The sequence below is a fragment of the Emys orbicularis genome, chromosome 4, assembly GCF_028017835.1.
Source record: "Emys orbicularis isolate rEmyOrb1 chromosome 4, rEmyOrb1.hap1, whole genome shotgun sequence".
NCBI lineage: Eukaryota > Metazoa > Chordata > Testudines > Emydidae > Emys > Emys orbicularis.
The window spans coordinates 39,169,776-39,190,023 of record NC_088686.1 but is presented as its reverse complement, the minus strand read 5'-3'; the positions used below and the strand labels follow the sequence as shown (position 1 = coordinate 39,190,023).

Here is a 20,248-nt window from a genome sequence, read left to right as displayed (position 1 = left end):
CCTGCGATGAAAATCGTTATACTTGTAAAATCACGGTCTGTTGCTAGGAAAATTACTCAGGTCAAAAAGCAGCTTGTAATTACAATGCAGGAAAAAGGTGGATGAAACCTCAGACATTTTGCCACTAACATTGGGGGCAGGAGAGAATAAAGTTATAAATTTTATTTAAATAGTCCAACATAAAGTTCCTTATGTGACTAAGTCTCTATTATCTTCTTAGCAAATAACATTTTTATTCCTTTTCAACTTTGATGTTTTTATTAAATGATTGCACACACTAAAAAGCCAATATAATTAGAGCTGAAATGTTTATTTATGACTGAAGCACTGCAGGACATCTACTGTCTCAGGAATCCAATAGACCTCGAGTATCATCATGCTGACAAAGCAGGAATATCTGCAAATTGAGAAGGCACAAGACTCCCAACTTTGTCCAGTTGCTCTGTAAATTTCCATTAGCCCTCATGGTTAATATTTTAACCATGAAGTTATCATCCCCATTTTATTCATCTTAGAGTCAAAAAAGGTGCTCTGTTATCTGTGCAAATCTAAACATAAGCCCTCTTGAAACCGTTAATTGCCTTCATAATACTGAACTATTTAAATGAAAAGTCTATTTTCTACTTTCAAGAAAAAAAATTAATAATTTAAAAACTATGAACATGGGAATCCCTTGCCCTCTGAAAGGAATGGTTTCTATGGAACCTAATGAAATGGTCTGTTCAATTACAACATTAAAACCATGATTAAAATTCAAGTACAATAATAAAATTAAGCAAACTACATTCTTACAGCAAGCTGCTACAATAAAATGAAATTAAAACATGCTTTCTGATTTAAAAAAGGAACACTTGACATAGCAATAAGAGCACAGTTTGGTATGTTTATATTTGACTGGCTTTCAGAAGATTTCACAGGTACTTGTATTAAAAGACCAAAACCCTCATCTGCCAAGCATACCATAATTAATTTGCAAGACACTGTGCATGTACAGATGGTTTCTAAACGTCCTTCAAGATTAACTAAATTTAAGTAATCTTTAAAGCTGTGGTATCCCTTAAAATAAATAAAGAGGCTATGTAATGTCTGCTCTAAACATGTGGGTGAAGGACTCTAAATGTAAGAAGAGACTAAATATCTTGTACAGTAATCTGGGTTCCAGTAGTATAAACAGGAATCTGTAGCTAAAGGGGTTTCATTGGTTCATTTGTGCAGCATATGGGATTTGTTCTAAGTCCATATTTAAGTAATTTGAAAGGATATGAATCTACTCGTGATAGCCATCAACACTACTCAAAGATTCACAAGAGAAGCAAGGGCAATAATTAGTTGATAAGTAATTGATTTCACTGTAATCACATATGCTTTAAAAGTACAGTGGCACATTTAAAAAACCCACAAAATTTCTGCTTTGTACAGAGAAAAAGAAAACACCACTCAGCTTGAGATACCTTGAAGTCCAGAGTCAAATTTGTATCCTAAATGATTACAGCATTAATTACCTATGAGTTAGTAACACCAGAAATTGAACTTTAATGACATTTACAATGTATGCAGACCAGGTGGTTTACTAATAAACATATGGCTCTACATGTGAATTAAGGACAATTTCGTTCTATTTAGTGACACCAAAGGTGCAAAAACATATGTAACTGCTCAGATTTTTTCCTTGCAATGTGCTGTGAATTTCCTGTAAGCTACTGAGACTATGAATGCACTTGGAGGTCAGTAAAGAAAGACAGGTAAGGGAAACAGAAGGCAGTTAATATACAGTGCTGATTAAATACACTTGTGATTTCGTTAAAAACAATTTTAAAAGTTTCATTTTGCAAGAACAAAAGCCAAGTAGTGGGTAAAGTCTCTGCTTCTGCAGTTCTCCCTAATTTGAGTTAAATTTACCTTCCTGTGCCTTCTTTTCATTGCTTTTCAGGTAGCTAGTAAGAACCTTATTAAGTTGTAATGGGAAGCCACATAAAGCATGCTCATTCCTTCGTTGGAAATGTCTGATCTATAATTCCAATTCCCTCTTCTCTGCTGCAGCAGGGACGCCATTCCTGAAAGCCTGATTGCAAGCAGAACCACCACATGAAGAAAAGATGTGTTTGCCCTCAACAGCAAAAACCTTTTGCTATTTATGACATGTCATTTTCAGACGAGTGAAATTACGTTAGGGTTTAGCATATGTGATGACTTAATTTTTGCATTACTAAGACACACTCTATTTTAATTTTTTGCTTACATTACTCTAAAAAATAAACTATTTCCTCACTGATGCTTTCTTTTAAAAAGAACAAAAACAAAAACCACCAAAATTGCATGTCACCTGGAGATTTTAAACAGATTACCTGCAACACATCTTAACTTGTCAATAAGAATATACTTAAAAATTACAGGGTATTTTACAATTAAACTCTGTTTCCTGATTAGCAGAACTTCAGCTAAGGTATTATAAAACCTTCCCTTATCCAATTTATAGTCATTCCTGTAGTATTTGTCCAATAGTATTCATGGATGCCTGGGTTGTAAATGTTGTAAGTGGTTAGAGGAATGCATACACTAAGATCAGAATACCTGGAGTTTTCATTTGCAAGGTCTCCAAGACACTGATCTTTTAAAGAAATGAAGGAAAGCTACCACAGAGTCCTCTGAGCTCCATCAGGCTGAACCACTTCAAATGCTAAGAATATTTTTAAAAATAAAGTAAGTGGTTTGATTTTTCAGAAGGAGCTACAGGTGCTCAGCACTTTTGAAAAGAAGAGTAATTCGTGTCAAATTGAAATGGCTGGAAAATATAAGTAATCATTTTACATTTTGTAACTGCTAGGAATGAGAATTTGTTTATGGGAGAAGAACTGAGAAAAAACTGTAGTTAAAATTATACATGACTATAGCAGAATTAAAAATATTTTTGTTATACAAGATAATTAAAATGTATCACCTTAATTCTTACTCTTCTGTACAAAGCCTGCATGCCGTTCAAACAATATTCTGACCACCCTCACTACCAAAAGGAAGTGTTCAAAACAAAGATTTGTGTACACATAAGCATTGTCAGACTAAGAGTATATCAAAAGGGAAGAGTTCTTTCAGTTCAGTGGAAGAAATTTTAAAACCTTAACCCAAGGGGAGGAAGGGGGAGACAAAGCCTTACATGCTAATTACCAGCTGCAGGTACCTGTATATAGAATTGATAATTAAGATATCCCTAAGGTATCCCAGACAATGCTAGCTGCTACAGTCCCATGGCTTGCCCATTTGTAGTAGTGTCTATGTTGCCACGCTCTACCTTTGCTGCGGTAGTTTTGTTTGTACTGTTCTTTTCTGATGTGCAGACATAAGTTTTGGTTGAAGTTTATGTCCAAGTCTCAACCCTTTCTGATTTTTCTTTTTTTCTAGTTTTTTGTTTTAAAAACTTCACCATTCTGCATCTCCAATGGCTTTGGAAAATACGTAATCTCTTCCATTGAGATTCATTATGCCATCTTTGAGGTGAAACTTCCACTTGTTTTTACTTCTATGGATCTAAAAAACAAAATATACATACTGAAATAGTACTCTGTATCAGAAACAAGTAGCAACTTCAGGACTAAATTGACAAGTTAGGAAAAGAAAATCCAGATAATGATTGGTCACATAACTGATTGTATGGAGATCTAAACCCAGGATCTGACATAAAAAACAAAGTGTTACTGCACATCTGGCAGCATTTGTGGCTCATTTTCTAGCCAAGGGCAAGTTCCCACAGGAGCCATAAATAAACCCTGTATCCATAATAATTGTGAAATCCAAGGCACATAACACATTTTATGGTAGAGCGAGGAAGGTAATTTAATCTTTATCCATCTCTAACATGAATGAATACCCTTTTCCTGTTGGAACTGGGAATGTAGAAATCCATTTTTACAGTAGATCCTCAGAGTTACTAACATCCCAGGAATGGAGGTTGTTCCTAACTCTGAAATGTTCCTAACTCTGAATAAAATGTTATGGTTGTTCTTTTAGAAGTTTACGACTGAACATTGACTTAATACAGCTTTGAAATTTTACTATGAAGAAAAATGCTGTTTTCCCTTTATTTTTTAGTAGTTTATGTTTAACACAGTACTGTACCGTATTTGCTTTTTTTGTCTATGCTGCTGCTTGTGTACTTCCAGTTCCAAAGGAGATGTGCAGTTGACTGGTCAGTTTGTAACTCGGAGGTTCTACTGTATTGGGAATGCCTGATTAGTTTGCTTTTATTTTAGGTTTTAGTTTTTTTTAAGTTATGTCAATTGTAAGCAATCTGTCCGGGGCTGCTTTTTCATCATGTATAGCAGTGGTTTTCAACCAGGGGTCCAGGGCCCCGGGGGGGCCACAAGCACGTTTCAGGGGGTCTGCCAAACAGGACCAGCGTTAAGACTCTCTGGGGCCCAGGGCAGAAAGTCGAAGCACCACAGCATGGGGCTGAAGCCCGGAGCCCTGCCACCTGGGGCTGAAGCAAAAGCCTGAGAAACTTAGCTTCGTGGTGCCCCCTGCTTACTACCCCCTAACGCCAGCCCTGGCTTTTATATGCAGAAAACCAGATGATGTGACACAGGTGGGCCATGGAGTTTTTATAGCATGTAAGGGGGGCCTCAAAGAAGAAGTATGAGAACCCCTGATGTATAGCATGCCTTGCCCTGATCCTTCCAGATACTACTAGGATACAAATAAGGGGAGATTTTCAAAGATAAGTAGGAGCAGGGTGCCTGACTAGCCTTTGTGCCTTAGAAAAAAGTCTTCTCCTTAGGAAACAGTAACAACAACAAAGAGACACCTAAGGCAAAAGTAGTCTAAAATAAAAATAGAATGAACTGGACTCTCCAACAAGAGAAACTAGTAACTATGGAAACCAGTAAGAAAAAAGGCTTTCAAAACGAGTCACTAAGTTAATTAAATTATCAACTGAATCACAAAAAAATTGAACACCTGGCCGTTCCCAGAATACAGTGAGAACAGTACAACTAAAAGCACTGATCATTCAATTTTGGCTGCAAGCTACATGAAGTATACATTTATTTCTTTTATACATTGACTTGATTAATTAAATATGCCCACACAAGGGATATCTGGTATCTTGTAAAAATTTGATTAAAATGATATGTTCTACTGCAGGCCTATTTTCATTCCAAATAGTATTTAAGTGTACAGTCACTGGCCAAACTGTACCATGCAAGCGGGTTTAGCCACATGCATCTTAAAAGGTAAAAATTACATTAATTGCCCAACTAGCTCAACATACATAGTAATTTTAGGGATAAATAGGCTTTTCATCGTCCATTCAAAATATTTTACCCATCAACATAGTAAACGAGACAACACCTGAGCACACAATTTTCCAGATTCCCAGCTGCCCAAAGGATATTTTCTTTGACAACAGTAATGTAAGAGAAAGTGTGTCAAGTTCTGAGTAGTGACTATCCAAGACCCCCCAGAGTTTCTCGCTCACGCAAATAGCTTAACTTATCACTATCCTCCACAAAAGGAAAGTGAAGTTTCACGTTTTCAAAGAGTCCAGTGTTTATTATTTGCCAGGCAGAGGAGCTTATTTTACTTTGCAGACTTTCTGGTGGATTCTGTTAGTATGTTAACACAAGATTAGCCAAAAATCATTAAAGATGACAGCTGAAGTGAAATGCACCAGATTGAAATGTTAACAGGTAAATTTGTGGAAACCTGCTTGGCCAAGTAATGAGGATTTGCATTCTAGTCTAATTAAGTGTGCCCCATCCTCTGAAGAGTCTAATAAAGCTATCCAAACTAGTAGTTCACATGTGAAATTGTTAAACGGTGCAGTGCCAAAACTGGAACATATCTAGTAGAACCATACTGCTCAGAAGATTAAGCACTAACCTACTTCAAAACACCAGAAAATATAGGAACAAAATTCAACCAGCCTATCTACCCTCATATTGAATCTGCAATTAGAGCAGGGTCTAGGGTTTGGATGTAAATGAACATTACAACTTCAGGTGTTTTTCCTGTTTTTTGAAAAGTCTAAAAAAAATTTTCATTCAAGTTTTAGTTTTTTCCACTGTAAAAAGAGTCTTTTTCATGTAATCAATATATTGTGGTCCTATGAACCCAATCTTTAGCCAAACAACGGAGGGAAATCCACCTGAACATCTCACCAATCGTAACCTGCAGTGAGTTTGGGGTTTTCTGCTTCTACATCTTATGATTTATTTATTTTTTATTTGCCCAATATCATATCTCCAGCCCAAGGCTCTTAAAAAAAAGCTAGCCACTATATAGGAACCTAGCTACCTAGGGGATTGCTAGCTGAATGTAGAAAAGAAAGGCTGTGTGTTGTGATTTCCCATCCAGAGTTATAGCAGCCAAAGATTGTTCTCTTTGGATGGCTGTTTAGTCTCTTGTCTCAGTGGACAACTGTCCACATCATACAAAACCCATCATATCTGGCATCAACTGACACTTTTGTTAGCAGTGTATGAAGACGTACCAAGACTTGCCAACCCAAAGAAGTGATCCTTTTTCAGGCACACTGGTAAGACAGTTTGGAAGAAAAATAAGTTCAACCACTAATTTTAACTGAGCCTTGCTTATAACAGAGTTTCAAGAAGCAAGCAGACATACAAGTTGGAGAGAATAGAAAACATATAGCGTTTCACATGTTAAAATATACAATATCAGATCACACTAAATATTAAGATATTTATAGCCCCATGTATACACACACTGAAATACAGCTTAAATTCATGATTTGATGGGGAGCAGAGAAAGAGGAACAAGGAAAAGTAACATTCATAAAAATTCTGTTTTTAGAGATTTTACCTTATCATACTGACATACGACAACATTCTCTGTATCAAACAGCTCTTGTCCTTCCTCATCACTCACATCATCTTCACTATTAAGGGGCTCCTAAAAGAAACATTTGCAAATAGTTTATGATAAACTGACTCCCATCTATTAAAGATTATAGATATTTTGATCATTTGCATGAAAATAAGCTCTGGTTCAGTGAGGGGTTCAGTGCGGGGAGAATGAAGCTTTGAGATAAAACTTGATATGCCTGTCACGATTACAGGGCTAGCTTGACATCTGTCCCCTTTCTGGTCTCTCTAGAGTGCACCACCTCACTTGTCAGGTCTCTGCCTTTACCCATCTTTGATTGAAAGTTCGCAATTCTCCCACTCCCAGACTGTATCTGGGCTACCGTATCCTACATACTAACTGTTCTTACCTAGTTGGTCTGATTGAGTTCGGGCACCTGCATTTTCTCCCTTTAGGAAACAGTGACCAGTGGTGAATATAGTGAGCAGACAGACTTCTTAAACCAAAAGTATTGTTTATTTTACCAACTGGAACAAAGCTTTTAAAAAATAGCCTACATGCATGTTTATCTTGCCCAAAAGCTACCCATTCCCTGATGGTAACTTAGGCAGGCCTAGCATCTCCAGATACCCCAGCAGATACCTGTGTCTCAGTCTGGCTCCCCAACAACAACCCCCCTGCTATAGTTCTTTTGTTCTTTTGTGTTTCTGGGCTTTAAGCCCTTCTGGTTAAAACCAGTCCTCTAGACTCAGCAGGATTATACAAGAGTCCTCAGAGCCAATGTTTCTGACATGGTCCCTTAACAATTGTAGTGCTTGCTGGGGGTGGCCTATCTTGAACCCTTCTTTTTCTTTCTATCTGTGTTAATCAGATTCCTGTTCAGCTAAGCCAATGTAGTCATACAATAAACACCCCAATAACCAGTACATTACACAGTATTCATAAATTATCCCAGGGCAGCTCCAAATGTTACTGTGCCCATGTCCCATTTTCCAAAATGACTTTGGCATTTGCCTATATCGAGAACGCTCCAGAGACATTTGAAGGGGTTCTTATAATCATATGTAAACAGCATATATTTTAAATGCTACTTGATAAATCACTATTGAAAACATGAAACATCCTTTTCCTAAAAAGTCTCTCACACTCCCTCGCCATTGCTTTCTCATTTTATGGGTTAATTATAATAGGCACTGGGCAAGGCAAGTTTAAACCCCATCAACCATAATATTGGCCCTTGATTAGCTGGTATAGTATTCTCTTCAATCCAAGAAGGAAAACATGCTTCTTTTTACCAGAGGACGCCCTACCTCCTCCACCCTCACAGATGGTGGGTGTATTAAAGTGACCTATCTGATGCTCAGAACTGGAATGAGTTCCTTATAAAGCAGATTGATAACAGTGAAAAGAGGCTAGAGCAACATAATGCTGAGAAGATCTCTGGTCTGCTGATGGTTATATTTAATAAATCTTAATATCAGTGAAATTCCAGAAGACGGGAACAATGCTAATATTTTGTCAATATTCAAAAAAGCCAAGCAGGATAACCCAGGTAACTATACTCCAGGGAGCCGGATATGAATTCTGGGAATGGAAATGCTGATACAGGAGTCAACTGATAAAGAATTAAAAGACAGGAACATAATTCATGACAGTCAACAAGGACTTATAGAAAATAGGTCTTGTCAAACAAGGCTGATTTCATTCTTTGGTGAGATTACGAGTATGGTTGACGGTGGATAAAAATCAATGATTTTTAAAAAAAATAATTTTTTAAATTTAAATCGAAATTCTATAGTATGAGACAATATATTAATGTAATGTTTAAGAAAAGTTTTGTAAATGAGTTCCAATAGTTCATGGATTAGGGACCCAATCTTATGGGGTTCCACAAGCTTCTGTATAGATTATTTAGGTTAATCTTTCTATCTACCCAATGGGACTCAGTGCTCAGTCTAGAAGATACCATCAGAGATGCTTAGTTTTGCAGTTCTCAAACTGTGGATTTGTCTCCCCAGAGGTAACATGCTTGTTAACAGTAAAAGTGTTTTTAAATAAATAAATAATATACAGAGGTGAGAAATAACAGACCTCAACCCTGTTGTCCCTCTGCAAATTTGTGTACACAAAGTCAATCCCTTACCTCTCCCTAAAAGTGAAAAGTTTCAAAAAGATCAATGAATAGAAGATTGTTGGGGGCGGAAAAGATCTGGACGAGGAGAAGAAGTCTGGAGATAAATGTGAGAAGCGAGAGACATATGCTTGTTTTGTTAAAATATTATATGTTTGCTGTTGAAGAAAAAAAATCCAGACTACATAACGTTGTTGTTTTAGTTAAATAAAACATTTAAATGTCTGTCTGGTGATGTTCTCCTCCTAATACAGCATGGCAAGAAAATCCTCCAAATATTAATGATTAACCTGTTGAATTGGAGATAGTTCACCTCCCAAAGACTTCATAAATATCTGCTTCAATTACCTCTGGTAAATGAAATAACCAAACAATCATTCATTTTCTGAAATAGCTGTAAAAGTAATCTGAAAAGTTTTCAATATAAATCACGGTTTAAAAATGTATAGTGTGTACCTTCTAAAAATGAAACCTACATCTACCTCTGAGTTGTGAAGAATATGTATTAAGGTTATATCAACCAACAAGAAAGCACTTTTATATAGAAATCCATGATTAAATCGAGTCTTCCTGACTAGTGATTCAAATCAAATGCACCCTGATGGTTGATAAAAGTAACTGTAGATGTACTACAAACTTTTGTAAGGCATTTGACTTAGCACTGCATGACATTCTGATTTAAAAGTTAGCACTGTACATTATTAATAGAGCACACATTAAATGGATAAACAACCGGGCAAGTAAGAGATCTCAAAAAATAGCTTTCAATGGGAAATTATCACTGAGTGGGGGTTGTGGGGTTCAGCAGGCCCAATACTATTTGACATTTTCATTAGTGATCTGGAAGTAAAAAGACAGTTACCTTTTCCATAACTGGTGTTCTTCAAGATGTGTTGCTCACGTCCATTCCACAATAGGTGTGCGTGCTCGCCACGTGCACTGGTGCCTGAAGTTTTTCCCCAGCAGTACCCGTAGGGGAGCGCCCTTAGCGACCCCTGGAGTGGTGCCTCCATGGCACGGTATAAGGGGTGCTGCGCGCTCCCCCCACCCTCAGTTCCTTCTTGCCAGACAACTCCGACGGAGGGGAAGGAGGGCAGGATGTGGAATGGACATGAGCAACACATCTCAAAGAACACCAATTACGGAAAAGGTAACTGTCTTTTCTTCTTCGAGTGATTGCTCATGTGTATTCCAAAATAGGTGATTCCAAGCTATATCTGTTGGAGGTGGGTAGGAGTTCAGACACCCAGGACGGAGTACAGCCCTGCCGAACCTGGCGTCCTCCCTGATTTGGGAGACGGGCGCATAATGCGAGGTGAACGTGTGAACCGAAGACCATGTGGCAGCCCTACAAATATCCTGGATAGGAACATGGGCCAAAAAGGTAGCCGACGAGGCTTGCGCCCTAGTCGAGTGCGCCCTCAGAATCAGCGGCGGGGGACTCCCGCCAGGTCGTAACAGGTACGAATACTCAAGGTGATCCAGTTGGAGAGCCGCTAAGTGGAGATCGGCCGAGGTGAACAGCTGCGAGGACTTCCTGAATGGCTTTGTACGTTCTAGGTAAAAAGCCAGAGCCCGTCTCACATCCAGCATGTAGAGGTGGTGCTCCTCACTATACGCATGGGGCTTGGGATAGAGCACTGGCAGGAAAAAGTCCTGACCCATATGGTAGGCGGAGACCACCTTGGGGAGGAACGAAGGATGAGGGCGGAGCTGGACCTTATCCTTATGGAACACCGTGTAGCGGTCAGGGCCCGGAGCTCCAAGACCCGTCTAGCGGATGTGATTGCCACCAGGAAGGCTACCTTCCATGAGAGATGCGACCAGGAGCATGTAGCTAGCGGTTCAAACGGGGGACCCGTCAACCTGGTCAGCACCAAGTTCAGGTCCCACTGTGCGACTGGGGGCCTAACATACGGGAACAGACGACCCAAATCCTTGATGAATCGGCCAGCCATGGCATGGGAGAACAACGTAAGACCCTGCACCGGTGGGTGGAAGGCCGAAATGGCCACCAAGTGCACCCTGACAGACGAGGGCGGTAGGCCTTGGGCTCTAAGGTGAAAGAGGTAGTCTAAAATGAGCTGAATCAGATCAGCTGCCCACGGGGAAAACCGAGACCACTTTGCCAGGTAGGCCTGACGTGTGGAGGGCTGTCTGCTTTCCAAGAGGACGTGCTGAACCCCTTCCGAGCAAGCCCTCTCCTCCCGGCCTAACCATTGAGCAGCCACGCTGTGAGGTGGAGTGCCGCTAGGTTGGGATGGAGGCGGCGGCCCTGGTTCTGGGATAGCAGTCTGGGCAGGATGGCAACGGCCACGGCAGGGCGACTGCCAGGCTCGTGAGAGTACCGTACCAATGTTCCCTGGGCCACGCCGGGGCGATCAGGAGGATCCGGATCCTGTCCGTTTTTATCTTTTCCAAGACCTTGCCAATCAGCTGGATCAGGGGAAAGGCATAGAGAAGGTGGCCCGACCAGGACAGGAGGAAGGCATTGGAGATAGCGCTCCTCCCGCCCAGCCCCCCTCCGAGCAGAAGCAGGGACACCAGCGGTTCTGCTGTGTCGCAAACAGGTCCACCCGAGGAGTGCCCCACGTTTGGAAAATCCTGTGCACCACCTCTGGGTGCAGCGACCACTCGTGCTGAGGTTAGTCTCGGCTCAGGCGATCCGCCCGAGAGTTCCAGGCGCCCTGTAAGTGGTGGGCTTCCAGGCAAATATCGTGGGCTATACAGAAGTCCCACAGCCTGAGGGCTTCCTGGCAGAGGGCAGAGGAGTGGGCCCCACCTTGCCGGTTGATGTAGAACATTGAGGCCGTGTTGTCCGTGAGAACCCTGACCACTGTGCCCTCCAGGTGCGAGCAGAAGGCCACGCATGCCGGATGGACCACCCTGAGCTCCTTGACATTTATATGCAGGGCAAGGTCCTGCGCGGACCACAGACCTTGGGTCTGAACTTTCCCCACATGGGCTTTCCACCCCATGTCTGACGCATCAGACACCTGCTCCACGGATGGGGGCCAGCCCCTGAATGGGACCCCATGGAGCATGTTCCCCGGGGAGTACCACCATCGCAGAGAGGCGATCACTGGTTCAGGCACTGTGAGGACTTTGTCCATCCTGTCCTGGACTGGGAGAACACCGAGGCCAACCAGAGCTGGAGAGGCCTCATCCTGAGTCTGGCATGGCAAACCACATATGTGCATGCCAACATATGACCCAGGAGCTGGAGGCACGCTCTGGCTTTGGCCACGGGGAACCTTGTGACTGTGCTGAGCAGCTCCCTTAGGGTCTCGAATCTGTCCGGTGGGAGGAAGGCCCTGGCCGACGTCGCGTCCAGAACTGCCCCAATAAACTCTATGCGCTGCATCAGAACTAACGTGGGCTTGTTGTCGTTTACCAACAGGCCCAGAGTGGCGCATGTGGACAAGAGGAGCGCCACGTGATCTCGTACCTGTGACCTGGAGCTGCCCTTGACCAGCCAGTTTTTCGAGATAGGGGAAGATCTGGACCCCGCGACGTCTGAGCTAGGCCGCTACCACAGACATACACTTTGTGAATACCCTGGGAGCAGTGGACAGGCCAAACGGGAGGACCGTAAATTGGTAGTGTTCCTGCCCAAATGTGAAACGGAGGAAACGGCTGTGTCCCTTGAATATATGAATGTGGAAGTAGGCGTCCTGTAGATCGAGGGTGGCGTACCAGTCCTTGGGATGGGATAATGGAGGCCAGAGACCATGCGAAACTTGAGCTTTACCAAGTACTGGTTCAGGCCTCGCAGGTCCAGGATGGGCCTGAGCCCACCTTTGGCCTTCAGGATAAGGAAGTAGCGGGAGTAGAACCCCTTGTGTCTGAACTCCGCTGGTATCACCTCCACCGCTCCTAGGCCAAGGAGCCGCCCCACCTCCTGCGTGAGCAGGGTCTTGTGAGAGGGGTCCCTGAGGAGGGACGAGGATGGTGGGTGAGTGGGAGGGATAGAAGTAAACTGGAGGGTGTAGCCCCGGGAGATGGTGTTGAGGACCCATTGGTTCAAGGTCAGCTGCGACAACTCGGAGAGAAAAGCACACAACTGGTTGGAGAAGGGAAGCTTTATTGCGGGTGGATCCCTGGTATGAACTGGTAAGTCACCCAGGGCGTCCCATCAAAACTGATGCTTTCCTGCCTGTTTACCCTTGGAGGGCCCAGGTTGGGGTGCAGACTGGGATTGCCTCTGTGGGTGTTTCTTATAGTCCCTAGACTTTTTATAAGGGGGCTCATATTTAGAGTGGGTGGCTTGGGTGGGAGCCTGCTGCGGCTTAAACTTGGTCCTGGCCAGGGCTGGGACAGATGCCAAGGGTCTTTAGTGTTGTGTGGGAATCTTTCAGGACATGCAATTTCACGTCCATCTGTTCCGCAAACAGGGCCTTGCCATCGAATGGAAGGTCCTGTAAGGAGTTCTGCGCCTCACTGGACAACCCAGACAACAGGAGCCACAACGCCCTCCTCATTGGCACCGTGGAGGTCATAGACCTTGCAGCCATATCTGCGGCATCCGAGGCTGATTGAAGGGACACCCTGGCAGCAGCCGTACCCTCCTCCATCAGAGCCTTGAACTCTTTTTTGTCACGCTCTTGGAAGGAGTCCTTGAATTTAGGCAGAGAGCCCCACAAATTGAACTCGTATCTCCCCAGGAGGGCTTGGTGGTTCGCCACCCTCAGTTGGAAACTTGAGGACGAATAGACCTTTCTCCCAAATAGATCCAGCCTTCTCGAGTCATTATTCTTAGGAGTAGGGGCTGGTTGGCCTTGCCTCTCCCTGTGGTTGACAGACTTGACCACCAGGGAGTTGGGGGCAGGGTGGATGTACAGGTATTCATGCCCCTTGGCGAGCACGAAGTACTTCCGTTCTGCCCTCTTAGAGATAGGGGGCAAGGAAGCCGGGGTTTGCCACAAGGCGTTCGAGATCTTTGCCACCCCTTCATGGAGTGGGAGAGCCACCCTGCCCGGTGCTGAAGTCGAGAGGACGTTGAAGAGGGAGTCCAAGGGTTCCTCCACCTCCTCGGCTTGAAGGTTGAGGCTTGATGCCACCCTTTTCAACAGTTCCTGGTGGGCTTTAGAGTCCTCCTGTGGGACAGGCGGAGGAGGGGCCGTGATCGTTTCATCCGGGGAGGATGAGGATGCAGTACTCTGAGTATCCACCAGTGCCGCAGGACCGGGGATGAACGCTCCACCGACTCCTTCCTGGGAGGTTGAGAAAGGGAGGCCGACGATCTCTCCAAGGTTTCGGCCACCGAGCGAGCCACCACCGGGGGCTGCGTTGGGGGCCACGGGGCCCATTGGTACCATGGTGTCGGCCAAGGAGCTCAGTGCCACTGCATCTGCTGTGGCACTGGCAGAGCAGGCTATTCAGCCTGACTAGCCTGGCCCATTGACTGACGACTGGAAAGAGAGGCCGGGCTGGCATACGATCTGCCGCTATCCCGGGACCGGGACGAACGGTGGTGTCGGGAACGGTGCCGACCATAGGACCGTGATCCCGGCATGGAGGAATGGGGTACCGCCAATAGCAGTTGCTCCGTGACCGGCTCTGATGGGCACATCCGCGATAATGAGGTGCTGGCGATCGACACCTGGGACTACGGGAGCGGTGCCACGGCAGGGACCTCGAGCGAGACGAAGAACGGGAACGGCGTCAATGCCCGTACCGCGAAGGGCTATGGTAGCCTTTCGCAGACAAGAACCTCCGGTGCCGTCTGTCCTGGTCCCGACAGGGCACGCTTTCCTCATGAGGTCTACAGTCCCTCGAGGCAGAGCAGTGCCTGGAACCCCTTCCAGTCGGTATCCAGCCAGACAACGTGGTGGGGGTTGATGGGGACCGGCGCGGATTGCGCACAAGGCGGTCGCTGAGCAGGGAACGGTGTCGGGAACCTTCCCTAGACCGTGAATGGTACCGTCCAGGCGGCAACTGCAGGGATCCAAGTGGTGGCTTGCCTCTGGACCGGGGAGCAAACAGTGGCGGCGCCCCTGGTACCGGCAGAGACATAATGTCCCAGGCCGCTTGCAGGGCCTCCGGTGTGGATGGCACCCAGACATCCGGGGAGGTCGGCTCAGAGGCTGATGGGGACCGAGAACTGCCCAACATGGGTCTAGTCTCTCCCGTCTCAGTGGAGAAGACCTCTTCTTAGCCTTTTTGGAGTGTCCCGTTGACGGGGAGCGGTGCCGGCTGGTGGAAGGCACCGAAGGGTCGCCGCACACGGATGCCGTGGTGCTCAGTGCCAACTTGGAGTGGCGCAACGGTGTCGCGGTCAAGGCTGACTCCATCAAAATGGCTTGGAGTCGAATGTCCCGCTCCTTCTTCGTCCAAGGCTTGAAGGACCTGCAAATCTAGCAGCAATCGCTGAGATGGGTTTCCCCCAGACAGCGTAAATAGTCCGCGCATGGATCACTCACAGGCATCAGCCGCTTGCAAGTGTTGCACGACTTAAAGCCCAGGGCACCGGGCATGCCCCGACCCGGGCGCACTAAACTAACTCTAAACTAAATTACTTTCAACTACAGGTACAACTAACCATTAACTAACAGAGTCCAAGAGGGAAGCTGCAGCCAAGCTGGAGCAGAGCAGTTCCAATGTACCTTCACTGGCGGCAAGAAGGAACTGAGGGTGGGGGGAGCGCGCAGCCCCCCTTATACCACACCATGGAGGCGCCACTCCAGGGGTTACTAGGGGCGCTCCCTATGGGTACTGCTAGGGGGAAAACTTCTGGCACCGCTGCACATAGCGAGCACGCACACCTATAGTGGAATGCACATGAGCAATCACTCGAAGAAGAATATAAAGTTACTGCTGATAAACATTGCAGACAAAGATTGGCAGAGTGGTAAATAACGATGACTGGGCAATCACACAGCACAATCTGGATCATTTGGTAAGCTGAGTCCATTCAAACAAAATGTGTTTTATTAAAGACAGGTGCAAAGTTATGCATTTAGGAATAAAGAATATAGGCTGTGCCTGCAGAATGAGGGACTGTATCCTGGAAAGCAATGACTCTGAAAAGAATTTAGGGGTAACAGTGGACAAGCAACTGAGCACAAGCACCCAGTACAAAGCTGTGGCAAAAAGGGCTAATGCAATCCTTGGAGGGAATAAAGAGGGGAAAGTAGAAGTGGGGAGGTGATTTTACCTCTGTATATGACAGAAATGACACTGATACTGGAATGCTGCGTAGATGTGGAGTCCACTTTTTTTAAAAAGGATGTTGCAAAAGTGGATTGGGGCGCAGAAAAGAACCATAAAAATTATTTGAGCTCAAGAGAAAATACCTTTAAATCTCCTGCCATAGGAGCTCAATCTGTTTAGTTTATCAAAAAGAAGAGAGGTGTCTTGATTACAGTGCCTAAGTACCTTCATAGAGAGAAAATAAAGGCTATTGAAGAGCTCTTATCTAGCAGACAAAGGCATAAAAAGAACTAACACCTGAAAGTTAAAGCCAAACAAATTCAAAATAGAAGTTAGGCAAAAGTTTTTAATAGCGATGGTGATTAACCAATGGAACAAGAGAAATGATTGAATCTCCATCTTTTGGCCTCTTCATATTAAGACTGGAGGCCACTTGCGACTTGATTCTGGGCCCTACTATTTCTTTTATAATCTCTTCATTGCTAAAGATGTTTATGAAACCGTTTGCAATAGTTAAATTTAATACATAGAAGTGCTACTTTGGTGCAGCTGCACTGCTGAGGCACATCTGGTGAAGACGCTCTATGCCAACAGGAGAGAGCTCTCCCATCTGCATAATTATTCCACCTCCGTGAGAGGCGACGTAACTTCAGCGTGGACTGCGCTTAGGTTGCTGTAACCTGTGCCACTCGGGGGGGGGGGGGGGGGAGGAGAGAGGAGAGGAGGGGAGGGGAGGTGTGTGGCTTTTTCACACTCCTGAGTGACTTAAGTTATATCAACATAAGCGGTAGTGTAGACCTGCCCAAGATCACAGACCACGCCCTCAAAAAAATCTATCCGATGAAATTAGCAATCTGGAGTTCCTAACTTGTACTGTGCTCTGACTACTCCCTATTTAAAGAAGTGTGCCTTTGGGAATTTGCCTCAAAATTATGGAATGGTCAACATTAAAGTCTAAATATTTTCTAATCTTTTAGAAGCATTTTATCAAATTTTACCTCTTCAACCTGGCCATCTTCACCTCCATCTTTTTCTTTGTCTTCCTCTTCATCATCATCATAATCTTCTTCCTCATCTTCTTCTTCTTCAGAAGATGTGTCTCCAGCTCCATCAACTTGGAGTACAAGTGGTGCTTGTGGTTGCGCCTGTTGCTGTGGTTGCTGCTGACCGGCAGCAGTAATCTGTGCTTGTGCCGGTGTAGGAGCTGCCACTGTTGTGGGTATGACCTGTGTTTTGTTCCCTGTAAATAGGATTTGCTGCGGCTGAATAATCACTCCTGTCTGCTGGGAGATCCCTCCAGGGATAGGAGCCAAAACCTGACAAAAGGATTTTATATTAGCAATCGTGCATACACAATACTAACAGAATAATTACTTACTGAAAACATTTGAAATCTGTCACTTCTTTATACTGCTTCAAGGAACACAGTCACAAACAGTTATCAAACACAAAAAAGTAAACAAAGATTTTTATAACTTCACTTTTAATATTGTGATAACTTTAAAAAAAATTGGTAACACTGGATGCAGATCAGGTAGGAAGATCCTGCACAGAAGCCAAAGATATGGATTTTTTTAAGGCATCAAATAAATTTTTAAAATCCCCATTTCTTTATGAAGCTCTCTTGTCAATTTTTCAGAGCCATTATTGGCATGCAATTCAAACAAAAGAACACACACCCTTGTACTTAAAAATGCAAACAACTGGAAAACCTTCCTACTGGGTTAGTTTTAAGTATGAGCCCACTTATTCAAAATGTCCCTCTTTACCTGCTGTATAACAGGAGCTTGTACACCACCCGGCTGCATCTGTGGTATAACCTGTTGCTGTAGAACCACGGGCTGCTGTTGCTGAATGATATACTGAGCTCCATTTGCAGTTCTAACTACCTGCAGGATCTGGCCTGCAATGAAAACAAAACCACTTAAAATGTAAAAATCCACATCTAAAATTATCATCTTTTTCAAAGTTGGTCACCTGGAAAAAGACTGAGCATAATTAAGATAGAAAGTTCATCTTACACTTCCACCAATAACAGGTTGAGAATTTTTATTATTTTTAATACTTTAAACACACCACATCTACAGCTTCAAAACAACAAGTCTTCAAAGCTCTGGACAGGACTGTCTTTAAAACCCAACCATATGTTTACAAAGGGCATAAGGCAAGAGTAGTTTAGGAAAGAGACAACAGGCAAGTTGCTAACAGGTGATACAAGGTCTCACATGAGGCCAAAGATTAACTCACTAAAGCAGCACAGCAATCTTCTGAATATTCATTCCCTACATATGAAGAGTGTATTTCATGTTTCTGCAAGGTCCCTGTTTAAAAGGACAGAAGCCAATAATGTAGATATACACAAAGAAATTACACTTTCTATCCTACTGTGTAGGCTTCTATCCGCTGTTAAATAGATGCTGTATTCCAGCATTGAGTACATTTCAGTGTTGGGAAACTATGTTTTTCTTTTTAACAAAACATGTGAAAAGCCCAAGCATTTTTTCCACTGAGTCTACTAACTTCATTGACTGCACTAAAGGATAGCTAATTCTTTAATTTCTGTCCTCTGACAAGGCCAAGATGAGGCCAATAGAAAAACAACTCTTATAGGATTTTAGAATTTTGATAAAATCCATTCCACTTTTTTTGGGGGTGGTGGTGGCAAGGGAATAATATTTTTACCTTAAAAAATGATCAGTCGCACTGTGTAGAATACTGTTTTTTGTGTATATGGCAAACAATACTGTAAAATATAGTTGTCTCTCTTGCTATTCTACAGTTTCTCAGTTTCACCACCTTTACTATGCTTGACAGGAAAACAGAGATACAAGGGAGATAAAATTTGCTGAACCATGACTGGGACAAACAAATGGTATAAGAAGGCAGGTATGAGTGGCTTTTTATACTAGGTCTTCACTCCAAAAGAAAACAATTTCAAAGATTCTTCTGCTCTGCATCTCCCCCACAAAAGCACCATGACTGCGAGCACTAAAAGCTGTTTCAGACAGAAAACACTTCACAATTTAGATAGGTCTTTTTACATGATAGAACTACTGTTTTGGTTTTCGAACAAAAAAACAATTTGTTGTTTTCCCAGCCATTTTTACTTCCTGGTTGACTTCGAGTTGACCCTTGCAGACCTCATCAGGGCTGTTAGAATATTCACATGTCACAACGCTGTCTAAGCTTACATTCTTAAATTTACTCCTAACATTTGGAGTAAGGAGACAGCTTTAGATTAAGGTAGATAGGGAGTGTGGCAATTTGTTCCGAGGGCACTAAGGGGGACAGGGAATGGGTAAAGAAGAGCTCAAGCCCTTGGTCCTTGACTGTTTTGGAATGGGCTTCTAGGGTTTCATGTGCCAGGAGTCAGAGGGGCAAATGCTCCGAGGGGGAGCAATTCAAACTCAGCATATACTTATACTCTATATTTGGCTTTTATTATAGTTACCTGCTCACATTTTTAAAGGTGACTGAGGAAAATGCAAACTAACTGCTGTGATTGCCCTTCGAATAAATCCACAGAACAGGGGAGGGGTAGATAGGATCAATACTGCAATCTAAGTACAGGCAACAAGAGTATCATGATGCCAAAACTGATGGGCTTTGCAAGTGGAGAACGAACTCTGAAGCAAACAATATTTAAACTGCTTTTCAGCAATATCCTTATGCTCCGTAGATAAAAGCCTAGCAAGGACAGATTAGTACTCAGAGCAGAGGGGGAACCTTCCCTGCCTCTGGAACTTACAACTCGCAAGTTTGAGCTCCATTTGTACAAGTCTGTATATAATACATCCTCTAACTTCATTTATTTTTCTTTATAAAATGTCAGCATCAACTACTTTAAGTAACAGTTTATTATGTCTGTTCACTTTCATCTTCCTTTCCCTTCTCTAATGCCACTTTCTGTTATTTAGGTTCTTGCATGTCCCTGATTTCCATAATATCTAAACTACTTTTCTTTCCATGTATTGTGTCTTTTTTTCTTTTCAGTCTGAGTGTTACGTAATTCTTTCTCCATCCCTCCTTTCCATGATACAGTCTCTCTTTATCCCCGTCTCTTTCATTACCCATGGCACAGTCCTAACACCTTATCCCTAATTCACAGAGCACATGCAATAGTCCCATGTCTCATCTCATTGCAGCTGA

The 20,248-nt window shown here is 43.5% G+C and overlaps 1 protein-coding gene across 2 annotated transcripts in view; it reads right to left on the bottom strand.

Moving 5' to 3' along the window:
• Window positions 1-902: 902 nt before the first annotated feature.
• The window catches only part of GTF2A1 (general transcription factor IIA subunit 1), a 29,233-nt gene continuing 9,887 nt past the window's right edge, over window positions 903-20,248 (bottom strand). For both annotated transcript variants that reach the window (XM_065404318.1, XM_065404317.1), the window contains 4 exons: window positions 17,869-18,002; window positions 17,098-17,415; window positions 6,814-6,903; window positions 903-3,522 (listed from right to left, as the gene is read on the bottom strand). In XM_065404318.1, the coding sequence (XP_065260390.1) occupies window positions 3,415-3,522; window positions 6,814-6,903; window positions 17,098-17,415; window positions 17,869-18,002 (650 nt within the window). In that variant the 3' untranslated portion in view covers window positions 903-3,414. The remainder of the gene's footprint in view (window positions 3,523-6,813; window positions 6,904-17,097; window positions 17,416-17,868; window positions 18,003-20,248) is intronic.